At 37.7% G+C, this 26,243-nt stretch overlaps 1 protein-coding gene and 1 long non-coding RNA gene across 5 annotated transcripts in view; one reads left to right on the top strand and one right to left on the bottom strand.

Annotated features, from left to right (window-relative positions):
* Positions 1-3,074: 3,074 nt before the first annotated feature.
* The window catches only part of LOC148424063 (diacylglycerol kinase eta-like), a 65,207-nt gene continuing 42,038 nt past the window's right edge, over positions 3,075-26,243 (bottom strand). For both annotated transcript variants that reach the window (XM_088415639.1, XM_088415641.1), the window contains 16 exons: positions 25,824-26,160; positions 24,765-24,896; positions 22,337-22,471; positions 21,736-21,853; positions 21,555-21,665; positions 21,310-21,406; positions 21,107-21,214; positions 19,956-20,069; positions 16,935-17,069; positions 16,683-16,843; positions 16,503-16,608; positions 16,200-16,292; positions 14,349-14,468; positions 14,074-14,179; positions 10,132-10,262; positions 3,075-4,478 (listed from right to left, as the gene is read on the bottom strand). In XM_088415639.1, the coding sequence (XP_088271765.1) occupies positions 4,392-4,478; positions 10,132-10,262; positions 14,074-14,179; positions 14,349-14,468; positions 16,200-16,292; positions 16,503-16,608; positions 16,683-16,843; positions 16,935-17,069; positions 19,956-20,069; positions 21,107-21,214; positions 21,310-21,406; positions 21,555-21,665; positions 21,736-21,853; positions 22,337-22,471; positions 24,765-24,896; positions 25,824-26,160 (2,091 nt within the window). In that variant the 3' untranslated portion in view covers positions 3,075-4,391. The remainder of the gene's footprint in view (positions 4,479-10,131; positions 10,263-14,073; positions 14,180-14,348; positions 14,469-16,199; positions 16,293-16,502; positions 16,609-16,682; positions 16,844-16,934; positions 17,070-19,955; positions 20,070-21,106; positions 21,215-21,309; positions 21,407-21,554; positions 21,666-21,735; positions 21,854-22,336; positions 22,472-24,764; positions 24,897-25,823; positions 26,161-26,243) is intronic.
* LOC148424064 (uncharacterized) lies at positions 18,117-23,141 on the top strand. 3 transcript variants are annotated; one of them, XR_015865705.1, is made up of 4 exons: positions 18,117-18,424; positions 21,080-21,217; positions 21,334-21,419; positions 22,345-23,141. It is a non-coding gene; the product is annotated as an uncharacterized LOC148424064 (long non-coding RNA). The 3 variants fall into 3 exon arrangements; XR_015865704.1 differs by having other exon boundaries at positions 21,334-23,141; XR_015865706.1 differs by having other exon boundaries at positions 21,080-21,239; positions 21,334-23,141.

The raw sequence follows: 26,243 nt of genomic DNA, 5'->3' as shown, positions 1-26,243 counted from the left end.
CCACCGCCAAGGAGAGGCATCCTGTGAAGGAAAGGCATCTCAGATGTGCATTAATATTAGAAGCGTTACAATAAAATTAGAAATGTATGAGCACAACTTTTGCTTTATCTTATTATTATTATGATCATTATTTTTAATTTTTACTGTTGTTTCCCCTGGAAATTGATTTTTATTTTTGTTTCTCTAAGTATTAATTTCCTCCTCACAACATTACTTCAGTTTTCATACTGGCACTTTATTTATCTGACATTGTCTATTTGGTTTCAATATAACATTACAACTTTTGCAAGTATCACTCTGCTCTTGTAATTGTATGAATTTGTTGCAAATTTACTCTCACATTCTCTTGAATTCATGACATCGTATTCTTTTTTTAAAAATTATTTTTATTATTATTATTATTTTTTATGTAACATTCCGGATAACATTTACCATGTTTTTTTTGTTTGTTTTTGTCTCTTTTGAGAGACTAATAATTAAGTAATAAGACATTTTTTTTCCCCATGGAACAATTATTTTTTTTTCTTGAGGTCTATTACTACTTTTTAATGCAATCTTAAAGTTATACATTTACATGTTAAAATGTAAATCTTACATATTATAACTTGAAGAGCTGATCTAATACTCATTTGTTAGTTGAACCAGTTTCATTTGTATCATTAGATTTACTTTGACTGATCTTTTTTCATTATGGTGAAACATGAACAGGGGAGGCCTGGTCTGTAGTTTTGAATGAGAACAGTAAAAACTAATAGTTAAGAGCCAATTAAGTAATATAATAAAGATGTTCAAACCATATGAGAGATCAAACGATATACATGCTCGTTAAATTACAAAATTCTTCCCATTTGTTGACTTGATGATGACTTCCTTATGTTGTTGGTTTCAGGCCTTCTTTGGGTCCTTGTCTTTTCATGATACCACATTTAAAACCGAAACCACTGCTGAATTGGTTTCCAAAAAAAATGCCCAGATAAAATCATCTTTCTCTTCATACATGAGTAGCACATAAAAGCATATTCAAAGAACTTAGAAATGACAACAAATGTTTTGATTTTGTCTTTTTAATTGAAGAAGAGATATGTACTGTATTGGTAGCCTCTTGTAAGGCACCGTTGCAAATTGTACACCAAAAAGCTGAACCATGTATTTATACCCAGAGTACAAAAATACACATCTCAGTGACTTCAAATCTGTATATAATAAATATAACTAATCATGCATTTTCTAACCATAAAAAGGCACAGAAAACAGTCACTTAGTAGTCATAAAAATTATTATCATTATTATTATTATTAATAAACTATTTTTTTCACCCAACTCATTCAATATAGCAATACAGGCGACAGACAACATTCTATTAATAATGTGAGAACACAATGCACGCATATACCTTAGGCAATAAATATCTTCCTTAGATGATTTATAGTTCTTACAAATTAAAACTGTAAACACAATGTAAACAAATAAAACTTTTGTCATTACTTAAAAAAAAACAACTGACAGGTCCTTTTGCATGATTAGTTTGGACAAAACCAGGCAGTTTGCAGCATTATTTACAGACAATATACTGTAGAGATGGCAGCTTCCACATGGCAAGTGCTTGCTCGCCTTGAAATGTGAGACTGAAATCCAGCAGACCCTTTTGATGCATAAAATGTTCAGGATTAAAAGGCAACCAAACCACAGTAATGCAAAAGGGGGGCGGGGGGGCAAAAACAAAAAGAACCATGCATAATTTAGTGGTTACGTTTTCATCTTTGGCTAGTAACTGCTGAATGAAATTTCTCTCTTTGAGTCAATGTTCATCAATGTACTAATAAATGTAAGTGGGATAGGATATGATTCAAAACTGCAAATAAATGCTCCCAGACGACCACAATTTATTGCACCAGGCATCCACCGATACTGGATGTGTAGCATAAACGTTGTTTAACAACTGGAATAAATGTCAGAACTTTGTCAAAAAAAATGCATAAAGACATGTGGCATGTGTTGAGGAAGAAATTATAAGGACCTTTTTTTTAATCACTGATTTTCACCTGTATATGCAGGTGGGTCTGGAACTTAATTTTGGCCCCATTCCCATTTTTGGGATAATTCTGATCAAATCAGAAGCAAGAAAACAAATAAAGCATTGTGAAATAACATTTGGCAACTGTAGCGATATCTTAACCACACAAATGATATACTAGCGAAATTGTTGAGCCAGCCCGCACTTAATCACTTAAGCAAACCTATTTTAACATTTCATCATGGAAGCACCACTGGAAGAAAAATATGTAAGGGGGGAAGCTGATTGTGTGCCACTGAAAGTGTATCGAAATATTGCACCTGATTTCATCACGACAGCATTGTCACCATCATGCACGAGACAACAAGTGTCACGGTGTCAGAAACACACAATCCAATGTGTTGACACATGCATGTAATGTCAGTCACTTACTGAAAAACAACACGTAACAAACATGGCTTGCATACATCGGTATACTGTAATGTAGACAGTGCGTATACAGTATTTACAAATTTAGCTAGAGACCCTGTAATGCCACCAATTTTAAAGAAACTAATAATTCTAAAAACAAAATTCATACCCACAGTGTTCTGCAGGATGACTTTTAAATTCTATTTTAAACAACAAAAACAAATAATTGCATTAGTGTTTCTTAAATGTGCTCATTTGCCAAAAAGTCGAGGTGAGCCGTTAACCTTTTTACGAATTTGAACTTACATAAGGCAAGAAGTTAAAAAAAAATACTGCATAAATACACAAAAACACTTTTCTTCATATGATGACAGGGTGTTTTTGCATTTAAGGGTAATTTTAGAAATATTTAATTCTTGAAGTAAAAAAAAAAAAAAAAATATATATATATATATATATATATATATATATATATATATATAAAATATAAAAAAAAAAAAATATATATATATATATATATATATATATATATATATATATATATATATATATATATATATATATATATATATATATATATATATATATATATATATATATATATATATATATATATATATATATATATATAGACAATTCAGGAAAAAAAAAAAAAACAAACATCTGCAGCAGGGCGCAAATACTGACGGTCTTGATATTTGTGCAAGCGCAATTTGGTAGCCAGGCCTCTGACCGTGGCGGTGCAGCAGAGTGAGCATTGTTGGAGATGCGCTTGGCAGTGACAATTTTTAAACCTTCTGTATGCTTAGACTATGTCCAAGTGCAGAACAGACCGCAAGGTCTAACTTGGTTTTGGTAAATTTGATTGGGGCAGGCATTGTGATTTCTATTTCTGCATATGTGTCACGGCGCCGAAGTGCGCTCAAGACTGTCATGGTGCAATTTGCAGATCACATTAAGATGAGAGGAGCCACTTTGATGGACTATGATAGAATTTTGACTACCCCCTACAGCGGAGCTGACCTCCATCTCTTAGGTGCCAAATACCAACATCGGGTCTAACCTGACTCAGCAGTCACGCTGCACTTCACTCAGGATTAACAATATTCAAGAAAAGAGTCAAATTATTTTTTTGTTCAGTTGAGAATACTTTAGATTTTGTTCAAATTACGTATTATTTCCAAGACGTGTTGAAATGACATATTTTGCTCATGCAAGACTTGTCGATTCTTAAAAAAAATTGAAAAATGAAACCTGGCGAGCGCCAATAAAGAAAAAAGTTGACCGTTTTTCTCGTAACATTCACTTTGGTTTCCCATTTTATCCTCCCGCAAACCATGTGGACACACACATAGCGTTAAAACCTCCGCACAACATCCTCCTACAATGCTTTTTTTTTTAAGCTAAAATACTCACAAGATATGGCACTGGATGAATATCTTTGCCACACCATTGTCATGCTAACAAAATAAATTAAAACTCCCTAATGCGCACGAAAAAGGAAAGGGCACTCTCAGTAGTCATATATGGCACTGATAATACTTACTTGTAGTTAACTTGTTCAAGTGTTACGACAAAAGTTGAAGACACTAAATCATGCAATTAAACCTTAAACAAGCGAATGTGGAACATGCCATTGTTGAATGAAGCACCACTGCTTCCAGAGGTTCACCCAACTTTTTTTAAACAACAATATTAACCAGAAAGATATCCCCAAACAAGCAAGTCCTGCTTTTGCTACTTATTAGATATCACAAGTCAAACAACAAATCCACACTGGTTGCATCCCACTGTGTGTGTTTGTTAATTTCAAGGAAATCACTTTTCGTGAAGATTCTTCACACCCTTCCCTCTTCTTCCTCGACTTTGGCAACACGAGTCATGGATCCAATCGCCATCTTTTCCAGTGACGTGAGGGGGAACATTGCTTGCGTGTTTCTCCTCTTGGGAAGCGTCTGCTTCCAGGTTAAAGATCCACCATGGAAGCCTTGGCCAGGTCTTTAGTTCCCTGAAGGATTCTCTTCATATGACCCACTTTCGATATCCCCAGATCCTGAGGGAGCAAAGAAAATATATATAATTACAGTGTAAATTAACTGGGGGTGGGATACATTAGATTTTCCAAAAAATCATTCAAGGCATACAACCTGGATAGGAAGTGGCGATAGAAATGCCAATTCTGGTAAAAAAAATTGTTGGTCTGTTTATGTTTAGGCAAACATACAGTGGCTGAGTTTCCGTCAAGTCGGAATGCATTTCAATATGAAACAAAAACAATTGTTTTGGAAATGCCTGAGTTGACAAGCGTCTTTTAAAAAGTTTAATAAAACCAAGCTGTCAATGTTTGATCTAGGGCCTTATAAACATTGTCAGCTCAAAAAGTGGCTTGAATAATGCTTACTGTGTTGTGGTTATATTATACGTTTAAAAGTTGCTTGTTTAACTTATTTATGCACTTCCATTACAAGAATGAAAACAAACAAACAACATATTTGAAGTAATACTTTTAAGCACCATGGACTCTACTTTCATAGACACTGAACATGTGTTTGGGCATCTTGATTCTTGTGCTCATCTAGAGTGTTTAGGTATTAGGCAGAGTGTTGTGTCATGCTGGGCATTCAGAAAGCATTTCCTTTTACACCCGCAGCACACCTGACATTTTGGTGGCTGAAATGCAAGAATCTCCGGCCCCTGTGCAGTATGGTAGATGTTAAGAGTCTGAAGCAATCTGATATCCCTATAACACAATCTTGTTCAATTGAAGGCACTTCTGCTTAAAATTAAACTACTGCTTTTCTACATCTGTCACTATTTAAAGATATTAGGCAAAAACCAGACAAGTACGGTTTTGCAATTATATCTGACAAATGTGCTGAACATTACATGTGGGCGGGTGTGTGTGTGGAGCGGGGCGATCAAAGAGAGATGACCTTTCATTCAAAAATTGGCAGGGGAGGGGTGTTGGCAGAGCACAGAGTGACCTGGCATGTGAAAATGTGCGGTGGGTAGCGCGCTCAGTCCCGCAGCATGAGTTGAGAGGCTTGCAACTTGACTGAAAAGCACTCTGTTATGTGTTGAAAAATAAAAATAAAGTTTGTGATCCCCCAAAAAATGTTGTACCTCTATACTACAGTTAGAGGGGGGCGGGGTGTAGACTGCTAAGATTGGCAGTAGGTATGAAAATGGAGGTTTCATATGAAATAAAACAAATTAACAATGAATATGATTAAAACAAATTTAAGGAGCTTTAATGTAAAACTAGGAAGGCATAAGAAATTGCATATCAAATTGTATTAAATGTAATTGTTACGCACGCATAAAAAAAATTAAATCTTTTAATGCCAAACATCAGAAAAGGCAACTTGTATAATGTCAGTATATTAAGTGTTTTCATTCATCTTTCAAGGGTGACAGAATATTGTGTGCTACGTCTTTTGTAAACATGGACAGTATCGTATGCAAGATTGATTTGCATTCCTTACTTAGAATTACATGTATGTAATGTATGTTTAGTATGTATGGCAACACTGCCATCCATTGGTCACATTTATCACTACAGTGCTCAACTGACTTAATATGAGATACACACTAGTCAACGGTTTCAGCTACCCTCCATAAAAAAGTGACACAAATTTTATTTTTTATTAATATTTTAAAAGACGAGAATTCTTGTCCCTACAATATGTCTGTAAATTCTTTATTATTAAAAGTTGGTTTTAAACTGTTGGACACATTTTTTCCAAAGGTGGTGATCCTCGCCCTAGCCTTTTGAGGATGCTTCTTTTATACCCTAGCATATTGCCAGTGGAATGTTTCAAACTGGTGTTCTATGAGCCAGTGGTTCTCAAATTGTGGTATGGGTAACCCTGAGGGTACTTGAAGGAAGTCCAGGGAGTACTTGAGATTTTAAATAAAACAAACTAACAAGCAAAAATCCTTCCAAAATAATTTTTGAGTTAATTAAATGTATCATAAATTTAAGTTCGTAAAACATTCCATGTTCAGAAGGTTATTCAATTTCATTATTTTAAAAATCCAGATTCTCCCCCATACTAGAATGGTTCAAACCAACCTGTCATGTGCCACTTCTCGTTACCTGTCAAGTTAATGATTTACTTTTGTGAGATCTCTACAAATATCCCATTTTTCTGTTGACAAATATTTTTTTCATTTTTTTTTATTGAGGACAGGTCTAACAATTTATGTTAATTATTTTTTGTGGACAAATATTTATTTATAATTATTTCTTATTGATGATGGGTCTGACACTTTATGTTCATCATTTTTTATGGACAAATATGTATGAACAATTAATGATGTATTTTTGCCAGCAGATCTCTACTGTAATTCCAAAAGATGATGTTTTATGTACATTATTTTTCTGTGGACAAATATTTATTTATAATTGCCATATTTTCCGGACTATAAGCTGCACCGGGATATAAGCGGCAGCAGCAAAAATTGAGAAAAAAAAAAAAAAAAAACATCTTTTGCCACGGACAGGCCGCACTGGACTATAAGCCGCAGGTATATGGTGGTATGTGAAACTTTTAAATTTTCTTTATATATTTTTTTGGTTGTCTACCAACAGCAACATCCTCTCTTTAACAGACTGAACATGCCTGCATATTTAGTCCCAAACATTATGTTTATAGAAAATGGATGGATGTATATGACCAACAGAATACTGGAGAGTTAAATAGCAGTTCAAACTCAAAATCAATACTTCGATAGCATTCTGTCTCCCGTTGGTTAATTGATAGATAATTTTAGTGAACATTGCACACACTGCAAATAAATAATAAAAATATATACAATCATAAATTTATAAATGCAATCATATATCCTGTATACCGTGTATCAAATTTACACGTCACAAACTGTTATACAAGATCTTATTCAATTTAGACATTTAAAAAATATATGTATATTTTTAATTATATATTTTAAAAATCTTTTTGAGCACAGCCATTGATTCACATCTGTTCAGTTTTAGCATTTCCTTGACAGGTGGGAAAAACCAGCAGATAAGCCACACTGGACTATAAGCCGCAGGGCTCAAATCATGAAGAAAAAGTCGCGGCTGATAGTCCGGAAAATACGGTATTTTCTTTTTGAGAGCTGGTCTGACACTTTATGTATATTAATTTTTGTGGACAAATATTTATCAATAATTAATATAATGATTTATTTTTCTGAACAGAACTGTACTGTAATCCCAAAAGATGACACTTCATGTTTAATATTTTTCTGTGGAAAAAACATTTATTTATAATTATTTCTTTTTTAAAACAGGCCTGACACTTTATTTTGATTATTTTTGTGGACAAATACCAATGAAGTTTGAAGGGTTCTAAACTTTAATGAATCAAAAACTGATGACAAGTTTTAAGTCTTTTTTTTTTTTTAACTCAAAAATGCTTTGCACTGGTTAAGGAGTACTTGGGTGAAAACTTATTTCACAGGTGGTACATCACTGAAAAAAGGTTGAGAACCACTGCTTTGAGCATTCATCAGCTTTCCTTGACTTTTATTGCCCACCCCAACTTTTTTGAAATATCTTGCTAATTTGCAATAACGTTTATCATTTTAAACATTAAGCATCTTGCCTTTGTAGTCTAATCGGTTGAATGTAGGTTGAAGATAATTTACATTCCATTGTACTCTGTTTTTACTTTGATGGGATTGGGAGTTGTACTAAGGAATGACTTTGGTCTGGCCACTCTACCATTTAGGCCTGATTGGTGAATTGTTGCAGAGATGGTTGTCCATCTGGAAGGCTCTACTTTCTCCACAGAGGAACGCTCAAGCTCTGTTCACTTCCCTGACTAAAGCCCTTCTCTCCCGAAAACTCAGTTTTGACAGGCAGCCAGCTCTTTGAGTCCTGGTGGTTCCAAAAGTCTTCCATTAAAGAATAATGTAGGCAACTGTGTTCATTGGGACCTCAAAAGCAGCGGATTTTTTTCTGTTTTCTTCCCCAGATTTGCGCTTCACAATCCTGTCTCTCAAGTCTACAGACAAATCCTTCGACTTCATGCTTGTTTTTTTGTGCTATGACATGCACCGTCAACTACGGGACCTCATATAGATAGATGTGTGCTTTTCCACATCCTGTTGAATCTTCTGGATTTAGCACAGATGGACTCCAAATATGCAATACAATCATCAAGGATGATCAGTGGAAAATGATGCACCTGAGCTCAATTTTGAGCTTCATGGCAAAGGCCATAAATACTTGTGGGAATGTGATTTCATAGTTTTCTCATTTTCGTCACTTCAAAATATGTAAAAAAAAAAAAAAAAAAAAAAAATCACAGTTATGATGTGTTTCATAATTACAATTTAGAATGAGGCTGAAAAATGACAAAATGTGGAAAAAAGTGAAACATTGTTAATACTTTCCAGTTGCACTATGACGTAAAATTGGTAACTCTTTGGGTTAAGCATTATGCGCAAATGTACCAAGCATAACAACGTATTTCTTAATCACTTGAGTTCTTAGAAAGAGAAAAGAGTTGATTCCTCAATGAGAAATTTACAGCACATTTACCTATCAGAACCAAAGCACTGCTATTATGGTTACAACGTATGTTTCACAGTCAGAGCTCTTTGTTCTTATTTTGGCTCTGGCTTTCCTGTGTGGATTTTGCATATTTTTCCTGTACATGAGTTTTCTTTAGGCACTTTGGCTTCCTGTCATCTAAAAAGGTGCACGTTTGTAAAATAAAATCTCTAAATTGTCCAGAGTGTGAATGTGAGTGTAAACGTTTTTGGCGATTTGCCAGTCCGGGGCTTGTACACTGCAGCCACACAAGATCAGTTTACCCCAAACCCAAATAACATGAATTAATAAAAAAAAATCAGGTTTCATGTCAAGAAGATGTTTCTGCTTAATGGACAATTCATTATTTTAACTGAACCTTTTTTGGCAAGACTTTTCTTCTGATGTTTCATTAGGCCAAAGTCAACATATAGAACACCAGTTAAACATGGAAAAAAATACCTCCTTTAACATTTGTACCTCCTGATATAAATTTCAATAAAGAGAATAAAAAAAGAAAAAAAAACACTCACCCAAACACTTGCACATACACACCAATACATTTAAAAATACTACATTTTTATTAAAGGTGCCCAAAATACAGCCTTATTAGGCCGCAATCACCTCCCCAAAAATGTGCATGAGATGCTGTCATCCAAAGTACATATTTTTTCAAAGCGTTAATCAACGTTGCCTTTGCAGATTTTTCACAGTTACATTGGACTAACCAAAGCGATTCAACCAACACTTTCCAAAGAAGCAAACAACCTTGCTATTCATGAAAAAAGGGACCTGCCACCAATAGCATAAATCTGTAGGTGATTGAAACACTCTCCCACAAAAGTTTATGAGATGTCGGCAAAAATGACTACCTTAGTTGCTATATACTGGCCCTTGTACAGTACATAAGCAGCAAATATTTAAGTTCCAAGTGAATAACAAAGGACTGGTTGATAAAATATTAAATAATTGCTATTCCAGGGTTTTTGCTATAAACTCTCGTGTTACTTATGAATTGTCTTTTCCACCAAGCGACAGTCAGAGAAAAGCCAGGCAGAGCAATGCAATGCAGCGTGACAGGGAGCCATTAAAGAAACACACCAGGAGGACAGAAGAGTGTTGGTCAGAGGACAGAACGTGCTGTATATGTGTGTGTGCGTACCTTCAGGTCCCTCCTCTCCAAGTGTAGCAGCTCCGAGCCTCGGATGTCGTGTCGGATGAAGGTGTCCCGGTACTCTCCCAGACTCAGTTGCTCCAGCCAGATGCCCACCTCGTCTGTACCCCATCTCTCCACTATACACACACATACACACGCACGCATACACACACACACAAATGTACAAAGCAGAGCAAAAAGAGGCTCAGAGTGCCTCCCAAATATGGACAACTAATGCTGAAATGAAAAAATGCCACCCCAAACACCACACAGACACATTCACCCAAATGGGAATTTCCTGAACTAGTGGCTCCTACTAATCAATGCCTTGTCCTTGATTGATGAAGAACTAATCACTTATCAACACCATCCAAATCGGGGCGTAAGCAACATTAGCTAAGATTATATTGTCCACGTAGAGCAATGCTTCTCAATTATTATTTGCAAAGCCCCCTCACTGCAGTGACTGTAAATGTGATCATTATGAAAATTGTGCATCCAAAATTGTATCCTTTTTAACAATAAAAAAAACAAAAAACAAAAAATAAACTTTCATCAAATGTATTTTTTAAACAGGAATTTATACAGGTTACAGCTTACTCAAAATGCCTGAAATAAAAAAAAAAATGTCAATCTATATTCAAACGAGAAACATCTGACCAACTGAACCATATAATGCTGAAATGAATAAATAATGCAAATTGATCACCGGTATCTAAAATACTTTAACCTAAAGAAAAAGGTATAAAACTGCTTATTTGTTCCTAAATCATCTTAGTCATTTATGTGACTAAGAAAAAAAAAATGTTCGGAGCAATTTAAAAGGTTCCTAACCCTTGAATAGACTTTAACGAGAGCGGCACAGCACCACTTGGTGCAGTAAACGTGCAATTACACTACACAGCACAAAAGCAAAGAGCGTTTTAAGAATTATACTAATAATTAATTGTAATAATCATAATAAACAATAGGAAGGATTTGGGAAAATAATAGGGCCGACTTTACCAGTAAGTGTAGACGCATTATTTTGCCATTATTGCTGTTGGGAGAAAAAGTAAGCAAAGCTGATGCTTATGAATCAAAATCTACTCTATGATTTGTGAATTAGGCTGACAAAAGCCACTTGCACCGCAGTGTTTGCGTATCCTGGTAACTTGACAAAGAAAAGGTGGTGTTTAAGCACGACATGGCGGAATTGCTCATGTCCTCGTTCCTCTCGTTAGTGCACCACCATGGAGTGGCTAATTGCGATATTTTGATTGAATTGGCTTGACTTGGACAGAAGAAGAGATACCCACATACAATTTTGAGGCAGGTTGATCCCTGTTTGCTGACATTAAAAATGTATGTACAATGATTTTGATTAGGCACATCTTGTCCGGTTCCTTCCAACACATCATGGGAAGTGGGAGCGGCTGTGGCCACATCACCTGTTAATTTTTCCAAAACAAATTTATACAATTGAAAATGCAAGCTAATATCATATTCTTGATTAAAAAATACAAATTAAACATATTGGTGTAAAATGGATCACCTTGTCCCCTTAAGTTACCTTGCACGCTATTATTTATGATTTTTACATTATGTGGAGCTCTTTAACAATTAAAAATGTTAAATAACAAGATGAAAAACAGTAAATATGACAGAAAAAACGTTCTTAGTATGGGACTTTTTTGACTAACTAATTCATTGTGACCTATAACTTCTAAATCATCATATATAGATAATGTTTTAAACAAAGGAGCCTTGGTTCATGTTATACAGTGAACCCTCTCTTTTCTTGGGCACATGCACACACACATACACACAAACACTGTGGTATATCATTGAAGAAAAAATAAAGGAATACAAGGAAGGGAACAAGCATTAAAGGTAAGAGAGGGGGAGCAAGAGTGGCGGCTGCCGGCAAGAAAAAGGGGCTTCCAAGTGGATCCGGGGGGCAAACATGCAAGCAACCGTCTGGCTCAACAGAGAGCAGGAATAGTAGAGGTGGAAATACAGCTGAGATAATTCATCACGAGAAGTAGCAAATCTAGTTTGTCTAAAATCTTTACCAGCGTCTTGTTTTGAAACTTATCACCTCCTGATGAAAATAACACCCACAGAAGGACAAAATGATCCCCTAAACAAAATCTTTGCAATTAGACCACCTGTCATAGAACCAAAGAGACTACAGACGTGCATCATGGTTTTTCAGAGTGCTCTGCATAACATTATAAATGAGTTAAAAAGAGTTAGGTGCGGCTTGTCACATTAGAAGTTACCATGTTTGTCGTGTTCTATGGTTTGTGGTTTAAAGCTTACCTCCATCATTGCTGTTTGGACTTTGTATGCAGATTTTGCACAGTACTTGTTTGTGGTGGCAGGAAATACTCCCCAAAAGTGGACTTTGATAGAATAGCAACAGGGTAAGCTAATGTTAGTGTGCGACTTTAGGCCTATTTATCACTACTCTTCTCAACTATGAGCAATGATTGACTTCATTGTATATCACCAACAGTAACTGGTCAAGGCTTCACGTGCTTAGAAGTGTGGTTGACCAAGAACTGGATTTGTCAGTGGTAAGGGCCTTGTAGTAACCAAATTCAATGGTGCGATTATTAGTTCAATTCAGTAGTTTGGACTTCTCAGATATCACTAGACCTCTAGGGATTCGGGGTAATACACACATAGGGAGTGCCTTTTATTCACTTGATTCTTGACCTTAACACCGGGGGAACACACTGGCCAGTACTTGTACATTTACAGCCCCGGAAAAGGTGCAAACAGGTATATCATTCATGTGGGCAAAAATACGGAAACCTCTTCATTTCATTAGTTGGTTGGCCTCCTTTTCAGTTTTCCTTTTCAAGACATTGAAAGTATGCTTCCAATATATTTTAGAAAATCTTAAAGTAAACAAAACTACCACTAAAAACACACGGTACTTTATTATATAATAAATATTAAAAAAGTGGAATGAATCAAGTCACATTGTAGTATCCATGAGGTGTCTTTGAGATAGCTTTTCTTAAAAGTCACATCAGGAGCTAAAGTCACCCCTGAATTCTAGATATTGCGTTGTGTTGCCGCTCCGCTGAGCTGCGCCGCGTCACAGTCGCTGAAAGGTCATACTGCGCTTTCGCGGGGACTACTAAAGGGTGAGTACATACAATATTCATTTAAACTTTTAAGTGAATTGATAGAATTGTGACTCAAACAGTAATATATATTTATACACGTGTTACAGCGCCAATTAACAGGAGGAAAGCATTTGCTCTTTTTGTCCTGTTGGCAATGGCACAGGGGAGGAGAAGCAGTCGCTTTTGGCTTCATCCAATCAATCAGCAAAGAAGAAGTCAATCACGAGCGGAGATGCAACACAGTATGTGGAATCCAGGGGTAAGACGGGTGGGCCGAATTTATTTTGTACTTGTTTGTCCTGTTCATTCAACAACTGAAAGTGCTTCAGCGATTGCGGCTCTCCTTTTATTCCAGTCCACTCGTGCGTTATCTGAAGCTTGGCATTCACTCAATTTTGTTTTGCAATACAACAAACTCAATTTTGTTTTGCAATACAACAAACAAAATTGACCAAGCAACACCGTGTGTAATGTGGGGCGCTCAAAAGTCAGGGTACCAGTGTATAAAGTTACTAAAATAATCATGATATGGCTTGATCAGTTGGATATAGTTGATCTACTAATAGGAACTAAATGAAGACATGAACAAAGTTTTTAAAAGATCATTTTTGAACCAATTCATAGCAATTGGACTGGGGATCACTGTCCTACAATGGGGGACACACATTTATAACTAGGCCATATGTTCGAATACTGCTACTAATTAGTAATATATTATTGCACCTTGGATAACATAAAAAAAAAAAAAGTTCACACAGGAATCATTCGAATTTTGATTGTATTCCACTCTTGACTAGTGGATGGCTGGCAAAAAGTGGCGCCTTACCTGACTGTGGGCTGGTCTTTTTGGTCACCTTTTCCTTCTTGAACTTGGGTACTATGCGAAAGACACCGCCGCGACTGTTCCTCTTGCCGTAACCCAGAGAGTGGTCCTGGTACACAAGCACAGTCAACCTATAGCCTTTCATTGAGCTACTCCGCTCTCCCACAACATGGAGCCATCTACTAAATCCTTGGCAGCAAATTCTGTGAACACTTGTCTTGAGAAACTCTTGTAACACTTTACCGCACATTCATTTGAGGTTTATACGTGATGCCCACCTCTTCATCATTGGGCTGCAGAATGTGGTAGAGCCACGATATCTCCCCAACTTTGCCCAGTTCCAATTCCACGCTTTGCAAGGCACCGGAAAGCTGTTCTTCCTCTGGTGGGTCCAATTGCTATGGGAAGTAGATGGATTGTTATTACTTTGTCTACTTATTACAGTAAAGCAAAGATGGCCCCCAAGGCAAATCTGTATGCAAAATTGGAAACCTAATTTCTGTAGCTTCTGGAGGCTGGACAAACAATATACTGCATGTGACTTCAACTGATTCCTCTTTCGGCATTTTTACCCAGAGCTTCATCAACATTTAATAGATTATTGCTTGTTGAAATACCGTTACTATTTTTGGTGTATTTATGTTTAGTATTTAATCCTGCAGTAACTCCCTATTGACTGGTTCAGTATGTTGACGAAGGCATTAAAATTAAAGCCAGGTGGTGGCTCAAGATTTTCTAAATGTTCAGTCTTTATTTGCCACTTCGGGCTTCACTTTTTTGCAGTTTCACATTTTTTTCTTCTTCAAAAGAACGACACTTTAAAGGAGCACCTACCCGATGTTCTGCAATAACACTTCAGCACTCAGTCTTGACGTGGAGTCTGAAGCAGTCTAAGCCTGTGACTACGCTGAGTATTCACAGGCTTAGACCGTTTCAGACTTCATTCTTTTGCTTTGTTTTTGCTACTTTTGCGTAAAACTAAATCATTGCTCATCATTCTACATCAATGGCGTCATGGCATTATATAAGGGCGATTTTGCAACATCTCTACAACTCTTATCAAGCAATGCACTTGTGGTTGTGAGGGACAGCTGGGCGGAGATGCACAAGTGAAGGAGGGTGTGAGCGGATGCATGAGGAAATGAGTGAAACAACAAAGGCTGGGCCTGGCCCTTTAAGAAAACGAGCATTGCATTGTGGGGAATGGGCGAGCAGGGATGGGGGGTTACATAGAGTTCGCCCATATGCTCCCCACACTCGATTCAATGCGTGTTGTGTGTTGCGAAATGAAAATAAAGTTTGAGACACATGCCTGTTCGGCCAATGTTAGTTGCATCTTTGCGTGGGCACACATTGTCTCACGCTTGTCTTGTTGTGACTTCCTCCCCCATAACCATAACAGCAACAGTATGCTCTCCAATACAGATTATAATGAAGAAATGCGTCTAAAAGTACCGTAATTTTGTTATTTTAATAACATACAGTATTTCATTTGTTTTAAATGGACAACCATGTAATGTGTAACCACTAAAGTCAGGGGTAGACATACTTGTATTTTTGTAAAATTGACTGAAATTGATGTAAAAAAGGAGGGGGGTTCGACTTAGATGCAAGGTCGACTTGTACACAGAGAAAAACGGTACACATAAAAATTACATAAAATGGTTTGCAGTTATCTATGTGTAGTGTATTTGGCCATTTGCGGCTGTTGTTTTTTCATTAAGTACATAAATAAATACATGAGTAAATAAAACATCATTTAAACGCACAGTGTGTGAGATTTATACCGTTTTTCATTTAAAAAGAATTAATTAAATTATTATCAATTTCAAAAACTTGCAAATAAATGTGTTCTTAACAACCAACAGCATGTTTTAAATATAATCGAAGGTCTAGTTATTCAATTATATGACATGGGGGGGTGGAACTCCTCCAGAGGTCGCCTTTCTGTTATAGCTATGGACAGCCAGAGGAGGAGTGTGAATTGCCACATCTACTGTAATGCCCCTAAAGCTCCCACTCACGGGGCGTATGCGCAAAATTACAAATACTCCCTTTAAAACCAAAAATTGAAAGCACCTCCCCCCCAGACTGTGTTAGATGGCATGTTGTAAGGCTTAACAACATACCAGAGAAACTCGACCCACAAGAAGCGATTCAGTCTCATTGTACAAAGCCTTGACAGTGCTGGCCACCTCTATTGCTGTGTTCCTGGACAGACTCTGTAATGAACATAACATACACACTTTTATCATTCGTCAAGTGGATTAGCATGAGACAAAACTGTAAGATTAAATATTATGTATGCTATAAAATCAATTTTAAAAAAAACAACAACCTTTTAATATTTACTTAAACATTCGAAAGTTTATTTTAAATGTTTTTGATTTTTGTAATATTATTTTTACGTTTTCATCAAGGACAGTTTGTACCTCAGGAAACTTGGGATGTGTTTTGTTGATGGCATGCGATGCTGCATTCACGGCATGTGCCAGCTCTTGCTCCAAGAGCCCGTTGGTCTTTGCGGCCTCGCATATTCTGTCAAACAAGGAACATTATAGGAAGTTAAAGGAAACATTTTGAGATCATTTGTATCGGATATGCATTGCTACCGTGTGATGAGCTCTTCTGCGGCACGTGCGCACAGCTGCACAGCGGTGGCCTCCTCCTCTGTGGCCAGATCTACTGACTGCTGCGGGTAGAGGTGAGGCCGAAGAGGAGGCTTGTCAAACTTCAGCTTGTCCTCCCATGACTTGAGCGTGTTCTCGAAGGCCTGAATGGGGGAGAGGGGATGCCGTTAGAAGAAGAAAAAAAAAAAAAAAACTACGTTTTGACAGCCATCCATCTCCTCTGAAAATTCCTACCCGGTCTCTGGTAAGCATCTGCGCTCTGTTCTTGTGCTGGATTTTAATGACCCCTGGCGGCTGAATCCATGCCTCGCCGTCAACCTGGATGGGAACGCCTTCGTCGCCCAGGATGGTGATTTTCACTGTTCGGCACTGATTTACAAAGCGTACTTTAGGACAGACATTCTCTTTTGAGCAACATACATAGCCCAGTGTTTCAAATTTTCCTTAGTATATTTTTTTAACTTTAAGTCATACCAGAATCTTAGCTATCAAAATAAACAAGTCTATTTTTGGAAGTGTCTATGTATACGGCACAATAAGGTTTTAAAGCACACCATGTTAAATGATGTATTAGTGCACATCAAGGTAAACAAACTAGTGCAGCAAAGAAGTCACATTTTTTTGTCTTCTCTTTACAGCATTTTTCCCGCTTTACGACAACTGTCAACAACTGTCATGACCTTAGGGGTTGTCTGTGTTTTTGTTGTTTTGCCTTCATCTACAGACGTTTTTAGGTAATTGCTTATTTACTGGTCGCATCAAACTGCCTGGCTGCAACGCGTCACTAAGATGCTGGTCGGCCCTACTAGGACGTTGTAACTTTTTGTGCCGACGTGCTATGGAAGACTTGATCCTAGTGCGAGTGCTTACAATATCATATTTATTGTGCATTTTAGTGCTTAATTCAAACTTGAATTGGTTAGCCATGGGTCCCAAGATTGCTAGTGATGTTAAAGGGAGAAGTAAGAAGATGATTAGGATGGAAACGAAGCCGGAAAAATACAAAGAAGGCTAGGCTAGTCTAGGCTACCCTCACTAGGGAATATGGCCATAACAAACTTGTCACCACACTCAATGGTAAAATAAGATCTTTATATATTTTTTATTTATGAAACTATTGAATTGTATACATGTATATTATATACGTATAAGTAGCACTTACTATACTGTTTTGTTACCAATTTTTAATATGTATATACAATTTAGATGTTTTTACCAGGGGTTTTGCATGTATTAGCTACCGTAAATTCCGGACTATAAGCCGCTACTTTTTTCCAAAACTTTCAACCCTGCGGCTTATTCAGTGATGCGGCCAATTTATGTAATTTTTCTAACGGCCGCTAGGGGCGCTCGAGTAGAAAAGGTAAGATTAAGACCAGTGGAATATATGTGTCGAGGAAAACTGCAACTTCCTGTCTTGTGCAAAAATTAAATTAGCGTGAACATACCCTCATCATGGAAAATGCAAAAAGAAAGGCATATGACGCAGGACAAACTCAATTCCAGCTGTGATTCCTGGGGGCACAACGAAGTATTTGCAGCCGCTTGACATTAGTGTGAATCGTGCATTTAAAGTGGCGCTCCGTGTTGAATGGGAGAATTGGATGACCAGGGAGTGTGTGACGACGTCTATATAACAGTTTCATTCCGACACTGAGGAAGATGACTTTGATGGCTTCAGTTCAAAGGAGGAAGATGAAGACGGCTTACCGTGATTTTTACCAGTATGTTCTTTTACCAGGCCTGTTTTACCAGACCTGTTATACTGTGTTACTAGCGTGTTGCTACCATGCTGCTAGCGTGTTGCTACCATGTTGCTAGCGTGTTGCTATCATGTTGCTACCGTTTTACTGCCCTGTCACAGGCTTCAGTTCAAAGGAGGAAGATGAAGACGGCTTGCCGTGATTTTTACCAGTATGTTCTTTGACCAGACCTGCTTTACCAGACCTGTTATATTGTGTTACTAGCGTGTCGCTACCATGCCGCTAGCGTGTTGCTACCATGTTGCTAGCGTGTTGCTACCATGTTGCTACCGTTTTACTGCCCTGCCACAGGCACCGTTTGGGAAGAAAGTTATATTATTAATGTTAAGTTATATTATTAAAACTTTGAAAACTCTCTCTGTGTACCGTCTTTCTTTGTAAATATTTTTACATGTTTTAATGTGGGCACATGCGGCTTGTATGCAGGTGCGGCTTGTGTATGTACAAAATCGGTTTTCCTCTAAAATGTAGTGGGTTGCGGCTTATAATCAGGTGCACTCTATAGTCCGGAAATTACGGTAATTATCATAGGTTTCTATTGCCCATCATACGACGATTTTGCCTTACGATCCCAACCCTAGAACAAATTAATTTTGTATAGCGGGGATCCACTGGGACTATAAGGCGAGTTTTGGCGCACAAATGTGCATTTTTATATGGTCCGTCTTATTACTTCAAATAATTACCGTAATGGGACGAGCTAGAGGGGGGCATCAGTTGTTTGTTAGCATCAAGTGCCTCTTGTGGCTAAAAGCAGCTTATGTTAGCAGAAGTTGTCTCCAGCTGATTCAATTAGGAGTGTGGTGGTGAGCAAACACTGAAAGGTAATTGCAGTCTTTTGGCATATACAGAAAATCATAAAGTTGGTGGAACACAGATGGTGCGCAACTTTGGGTATTTATGGTAAATTACCTCAAGCTGCGTCGCGAGTCAAAAGGAAAAACAATTGCTTTGCGCGCACAATGAACACTCATAATATGTGAAATCTAAAACACACTTAACGCGCAGCAAATACTGTACATAACTTACGGATATGAACACAAGAAAATATGAAGAAATTACACAGGATGAGATTTATTCTATTTTCCTCTAGTTTTTACATTGTTGCCAAAGTGTTAGAACATCTTATTGATGATAACATAGAAAATACCAGAATTTGACCCCCAAAATAAGGGTGTGTCTTATACACAGGTGTCTTATATTTGGGGATTTACGGTAACATAGGTAATCACCAATTGCAATTCATACAATTGGAATACATGTATGTTTAAGTGAGATGAGATTATCAATATTTCAGTATCTACACAGTTTGTAGCATCTTTTGGATTGGGTGCTTGGTCGAATCAAAGTTGAGTAGTTTTGTGCTACAGCAGAGGGTGGATTCTGGTGACCACATTCTGGCCACCACAAATATTGTATTTTTCCCTCATATTTCTAGGAGAGCATTTTCTTTCTGTAAACAGAGTGTTACAATGGATTTGCGTGATCTCACCTGCGCTATGCGATGATGTTGTAGCTTAATGACTCTAGAAACAGCCATCTGCATGCTCCCAAACACAGCCACCACTTCCAGGATTTTATCATCAAATGACGGAGCACAGAAAATCTGCACAGTATGAGAGATTCATCATCAATTACACTGGGTCCAAAATACGTGGAAATAAGAATACACACGTTTTTTTTTCACCCGAAGCCCAAAATAACTAGGTTTCGCTCGATTTTCTGTCAATCAAATCTAAGCATATATACTGTATATGTTTGTGTATGTTCATAACAGTGGCATATATGTATTTCTTGTGCTGGAGCTCGTTGAGAAACGTTCATGTACAGGAACGCCATGGCCACTAGATAGAGCCAGAACGCAATGATCTCGGGGAGCATTTACATTCTGAGTGCCTTAAACGTGACACAAAACAACAATGTTTTTACCTTCTACATTATTTATAATGCGTTATCATTTTATTTGTGAGTTCTCCTGTGCTTGCATTATTTTTTTTTTCATGTACTCAAGCTGTCTCCAAGATTACAAATGTATGCATTTTAAATTAATTGAGCACGCCTAAATGTCTGAAGGTGTGAACGTCAGTGGAAAAGGTTGTATCAGTATATGCCATGTGATAGGCTGGCAACAAGTTAGGAATGTAACCTGCTTCTCGTCTAAAAGTCAACTCAGTACCAGGACATTTCGGGTAGAAAATGGATGAATGGAAAAAGTCAATAAAACTTGAAAGTTGTCTGGTTACGTTAGAATCTGCAGGTAGATAATTACAAACGAGATGTTACCATGTATTTTCAAATGAAAATTGCTATGCTAACTGTTGTTGTGCTAACATCTCCTCACCCCTTCACCTTTTTCCACAAGAGCAGTTACATAACACCAAATCTTATAGAATGTGTGTGCGTCCAAGGTTGATATCTATAGGGGCTCACTTTTGGGTATTTGTGTGCATGTGTGTGTGAACACAGATACTCTTTAATTCTACGGGACTTGACAAGTACGGATATACTGTTACTGTCTTCATGGCTATCAGGGCCACATTGAAGGAGATCCTGGAGTTCTGCCAGGTCTTGACAGCTTTCATAACATATTTTTCTTTCCTTTTTTTCTCTTCGCAGTGGAACATTCATTTGAAGTGGACTCACATCATCCTCCTTGGTGCCGCCCCAGAAGTTGGTCCCACCAGCGTAGCTGGGAATGTTTAATACAGCGATTCCTTGGAGGCTGGGCAGAGGGATGTACTGGCCGTCACACTGGTTGGAGTTAATTCATTCATTAGTTAAGACAATCATTTTTAAGATCTTAGAACCAATGACATATATTCACTCAAGGCTCCTCCTTGTCTCACCTCCAATTGGACCTTCTGCTCCAGATTCTTGTAGGTCCTTTGGAGGAGCTCCTTGGTGCCCAAGACGCCATACCACATCATGTTCTTGGTGCGACTCCTGTGAAATAACAGTAAATTTATTTTTACGTTTTTTCCTTAAAGATGACATTTTCTCACATTTTGGACCTTGGCTCAAAACAAGGTCGTGTGATTCCCGATTCAAGCTTGTGCAAATGAGAAAAGAAAAATACAAAATCCTATCACACCTGCATTTTTCTGGATGTTCCTCTCTCTTATTGTTGAACTCCAAAGAGATCTTAGCGTCAAGTCCGATGCCAAAGTAGTTGTTCATCACACATTTCTCCATGTAGCCCTCTCTGAGAGAGGAGAAAGGCATACGATTACTTCCACACGCACACAAACCTTTTGAAGCGATTCAGTTCTTACAGTGAGTCCAGATCAGGGTCAATGAAGGAGGTGGCACCAAAGGGGTCGATGTTGGCCAGCAGCATCTTGCTAATGATGGAACTTCCTGCTATAGAGGCTGCCAGGCCAGCCCTCAGCCCTAAACCCATGCACACAAACACATATGAACACGCAGGTCACTGATGGCCAATTAAGCTAATGAGATCAACTCAAGGTAGTAAGTACAGTGTGAGTATGTTTGCCACTTCTGTGTATGCGTATTATTTCGTGTGCTACTGTGTGCTTTGGTTTCAGTCTTTCAAATGGCTCACCAATGGTGGGACATTACTGTATTTCCTGGGAATGTTGTAGAATTCATCATTTAATAATGTAAACACTAGTAAAGATTTATGGAAAAAAAGTGTTGCAAATAATGTTTGGCAGTATCCCAATTATTGTGAATAAGAACATACAGTATAAGGGTAACTTGAGAACATTTAATTCATAAGAGCATGCGCATGTTTTTGCATGTATATTTGTATTCATGAGTGTCTCGTTGTGTGTTATTTGCTGCTGGTGTACATTTCAAGCATAGGTCTTTATGTGCATGTGTGTGTGTGTGTGTGTGTGTGTGTGTGCATACCTGGACAGATGATGCGTGTGTTGAGTACGGGCAGGTTCTCTTTGCTGGTGGTAAATGGTGTAATGCTGAAGGAACTGTACGACTGAGTGCTGCGACTCACCCTTCTCTCTGTGGGAGAACACACACTCTTCACCGCTACACACCCACACACACATACACACACACGCATACACATCTTTGTTTAGATTTTTAGGACTTAAATCTTTGCATAACAATAAAGGTTAAAATGATCCTCCGCTGTGTGCTTATATACTCATATGTTCAATAAAGACAAGGTCACTGTTCAGTTTTATGTTTCAATGTAAACAGAACAATTTCTTTACATACTTCTGTGACTGCCAAGAAAGTTACTATAATGTTAGTCAAACCACTACCTCTAGAGCGGAGGTTAGCGACCTGCCGCTGTGGGGTAAGACACAAAATAATGTCATCGTAATGGCCCTGCGTGTGAACGGATGGACTCAAACGTTGGGTCAGTATATTGAAACCAAGATGGCTCAAACGAGCACCGCTAAACGCTAAATAAATGGAGAACGTAGACTGGAAATACAGCACGACCTTCCACATTAAAAGCAGATTTTTCAAAATATGATAACGCGAGCAGATGAACAATCCAAACTGGAGCGCTTGAATAATTCTTAACACTGAATAAAAATCTTAATGCCTCTGTTTGTGAACACAGATGAATTCAGACGTTGGTTCGGTCTGCTTGCTTCTTTTAATGAAAATAATGTGGTACGATCTTGGTTAACAAAAGCTGCTGTAAGCAACTCCTCTGAATGTTAACACCCAACTGATTCTGTCTGCTTCCACCCAATAAGCATCTACATTTTAGATATAATAAAATGTTTTCAGCTCCAAGTGTTGTCTTATCCGTGGAAACCGGGTCAAAATGGCTCTTTAAATGTTAAAGATTGCCGACCCATGCTCTAAAGCATAGGTGTCGACTCCAGTCCTCGAGGTTTGGTTTCCTATAATGCGGGCTGCATGGAGGAAAATGTATTCTCAAGTGGCCCAGACCAATAAAATCATGGTATATATTCATATAACTTTAAAACAACAGCTTTAAATTTCATATTCTTTTTTTAATACTGTCCAAAATAGTACAAACAAAAGGTCAAATTTAATCATAAACATTAAAATTACTATTAATTATAAAACATTTCAAATTTTTATTTATGAGAAAATTCAGCTCAATTTTATACTTTACAAAATCACATCGCAGGCCGGGACAAACCTGTTTGCTGGCCAGAATCGGCCTGCAGGTCGTAAATTTGACACCCTTGTGTCGATCCTTATCTAAACTAGAAACATTTTTGACCAACAGAAGCATTTGTTGCTGAGAAAAGTTGTTCTAATAAACACATTTTAAGGTGTTTAGCAAAATTAGGATTTGGATTTTTTTTAAATACAATTTTCTCCCCTCCCAAATTTTTCCCTCTAAACAAGGGGTGTTAAAATCATTTGTGTCACGGGCTATTTTGTAGCTACAACTTCCCTCAGTGGGCCGATAAGATGGGGAAACCAAGTCTGATTTTAAAATTGACTTGGTTTAAACAAACTGATGACTTTAGACATTTTAAAATCAGAACTAAGGGATAAGAGTTTGTTGATTTATTGTTGTATTTATTGTTGTATTGTTGATAAGTTGTTGTAACAAAACTAACCAAAACATATTGGAAAATCTCAACTTCATTATTTACTATACAAGTTAGTATTTTGGAAATGAATTTAGCAGGGGATCATGGAAACTGACATGATTTGCTTTCGAACGGCCACATAAAACGATATGGTGGGTCGGATTCGGCCATCAGAGTCATTAGATCTTATTTTGATGCTGAATTTTCACCCCTGGATTAGACTAGTTCTATTTACTTGTATTGTATGTCTATTAGGAAGAAACTCTGAGACAAAAGTTTTCCTTATATCACTCACGTTCTTGAATTTGACTGGCTGCAAAATGAGTGGAAGGAAGGAAGGAAGCGGCTGCCTTATAAACAGGAAGAACTTCTGCATCCTGCAGGCCACACACTGGTGTGAATGTGCACACACAGAATTATATTAATAACACCTATATGTAATTCATGCTCAGTGTTTGATGAATATTCTCCTTGATGTCTAATTTTGTCTTTAGAGTTTATTCCTTTAATATGTATAATGAGAACTGGGAGTGTAATATGTAAAGAATGTTGCACACAGATATTGACATGGTGGCAAATACAGATGGGGTTGAGGCTTAAAACTTTATGTGTTTGGTATATATGACAGGAAACGCAACCTGCGTCAGCACAATGGGGAAAAGCAAGTGCTGTGTTATTCCCTCCTGAATCCCACATCATGTTTTATGTTGTTATTGTGAGGAACATCTTGCAAACATCTTTAAAAACAACTTTTTTTTTCCATGGTGAAGCATACACACAAAACGTACGCGCTAGGGCCTCTAGCTCCTTGGTGTCTTCATCTTTCTCGCTGTCCCGGTTCTCATCCTCACTGTCCTTGCGGAACTCAAGCGGGGACGTTGGCTCTGACACGTCCATGTTGGCGTTCTGCTCGTCTACCACTGAACATACAAAAGGCACATATGTACGCACTACAAGAAATGGTATTTAAAAACAACAATCAACAACTAAAATATAATAATCAAAACAGTATAATAATATTTTTTAATTATCATAAATGAGTACAATAAAATAAGATAAACATGCATTTATAATAAGATTTTTCAAACCCTGAGGCGCACCAAATTATTAGCAATATATCAATGAATGTTTTTTTTTCTTGCAATCGGTGCACTAGATTATGAAACATAATCTTTGTGAAACCTTTTATGGCAAATAAAATATACTGTGAATAGGGTGAAATTTGAATTGAAATGGTGAACTGAAAAGCCGTAATTTACACTATAAATAGGGTGCGCTGAATTATAAGAAGCACTATCTATTCTTGATATTAAAAAAGGGTGTTTTCGAGAATCTTTTCGTTGCTACTTTGTGCCATTCTCCTGTTTGGCTCCGCTCCCCTCTTCATGGTGACATCACATTGCATAGACTCTGTTGGTTCTGGTATTCCCATGTGGAGTTTGTCTGTTCTACCTGTGCTTGTGTGGGTTTCTTCCCACTTTGATTTCTTCCCACATTTCCCAAAACATGTATGGTAGATATATTGCACACTCTAAATTATGAATTTAGAATTTAACATTTGTTTTTGTGAGTGTGACTGATTGTTTGTCTTTGCGTGCCCTGCGATTGGCTGGCAACCATTTCAGGATGTACCCTGCCTAATAATTGCTGAGATGTCGTGCTATTCTCAGTGGTGCATATTCCAAAAACAATGTGCATAAAAGACCATTAAGTGACAGTATTACTGACCGTGCATCTGAAAATTATGTTTCTGATGTGCGTCTTTAACAAACAATTTGTTTAATTTGACTTTAGTCACAGTTTAGGTTAACTTGATTTTTATGTCAGTGAAATTGCTCAAAAGTTACCTCTTTCGGCTTGCTCTATGATCTGCCGCAAGGCTTTCTTCAGACTGTTGGCTCTCAACATCAGCTGCTCCCGACTTTTGAAAAGCGCCTGCGGGAAAGCGCCATCGCTGCCCCCTTTTTCCGTCTCCTCTTCTTCAAGCTTCTCCTTCAACGCCACCAGGCTCTCCTCGCTGGCGGGGTCCACTTCCGGTTTCTCCTCTTCACCAGCCACCACCTCCTCTCCCTCCTGTTCTTCCTCCACGATAGGAGGTGTGGCAAGGGGCAGCGTAGGCAAGGCCTGGCACTCCGTGTTGAGCGTTTGCAGGAGAGACTCCAGTTTCTCATTCAGGACGGCACACTGTCAGGAATTGACAGGCAAGCAGAATGCAATCAATGTAGGTGTACCTAATGCTGTGACTCTGAGGGCTTTTGCCTTGACGT

This window comes from Hippichthys cyanospilos, chromosome 5, assembly GCF_059441005.1.
Source record: "Hippichthys cyanospilos isolate Australia breed blue-spotted pipefish chromosome 5, RoL_Hcya_1.0, whole genome shotgun sequence".
Taxonomy (NCBI): domain Eukaryota; kingdom Metazoa; phylum Chordata; class Actinopteri; order Syngnathiformes; family Syngnathidae; genus Hippichthys; species Hippichthys cyanospilos.
Note: the sequence above shows the minus strand (reverse complement) of the source record. Positions and strands in the feature narration are given on the sequence as shown.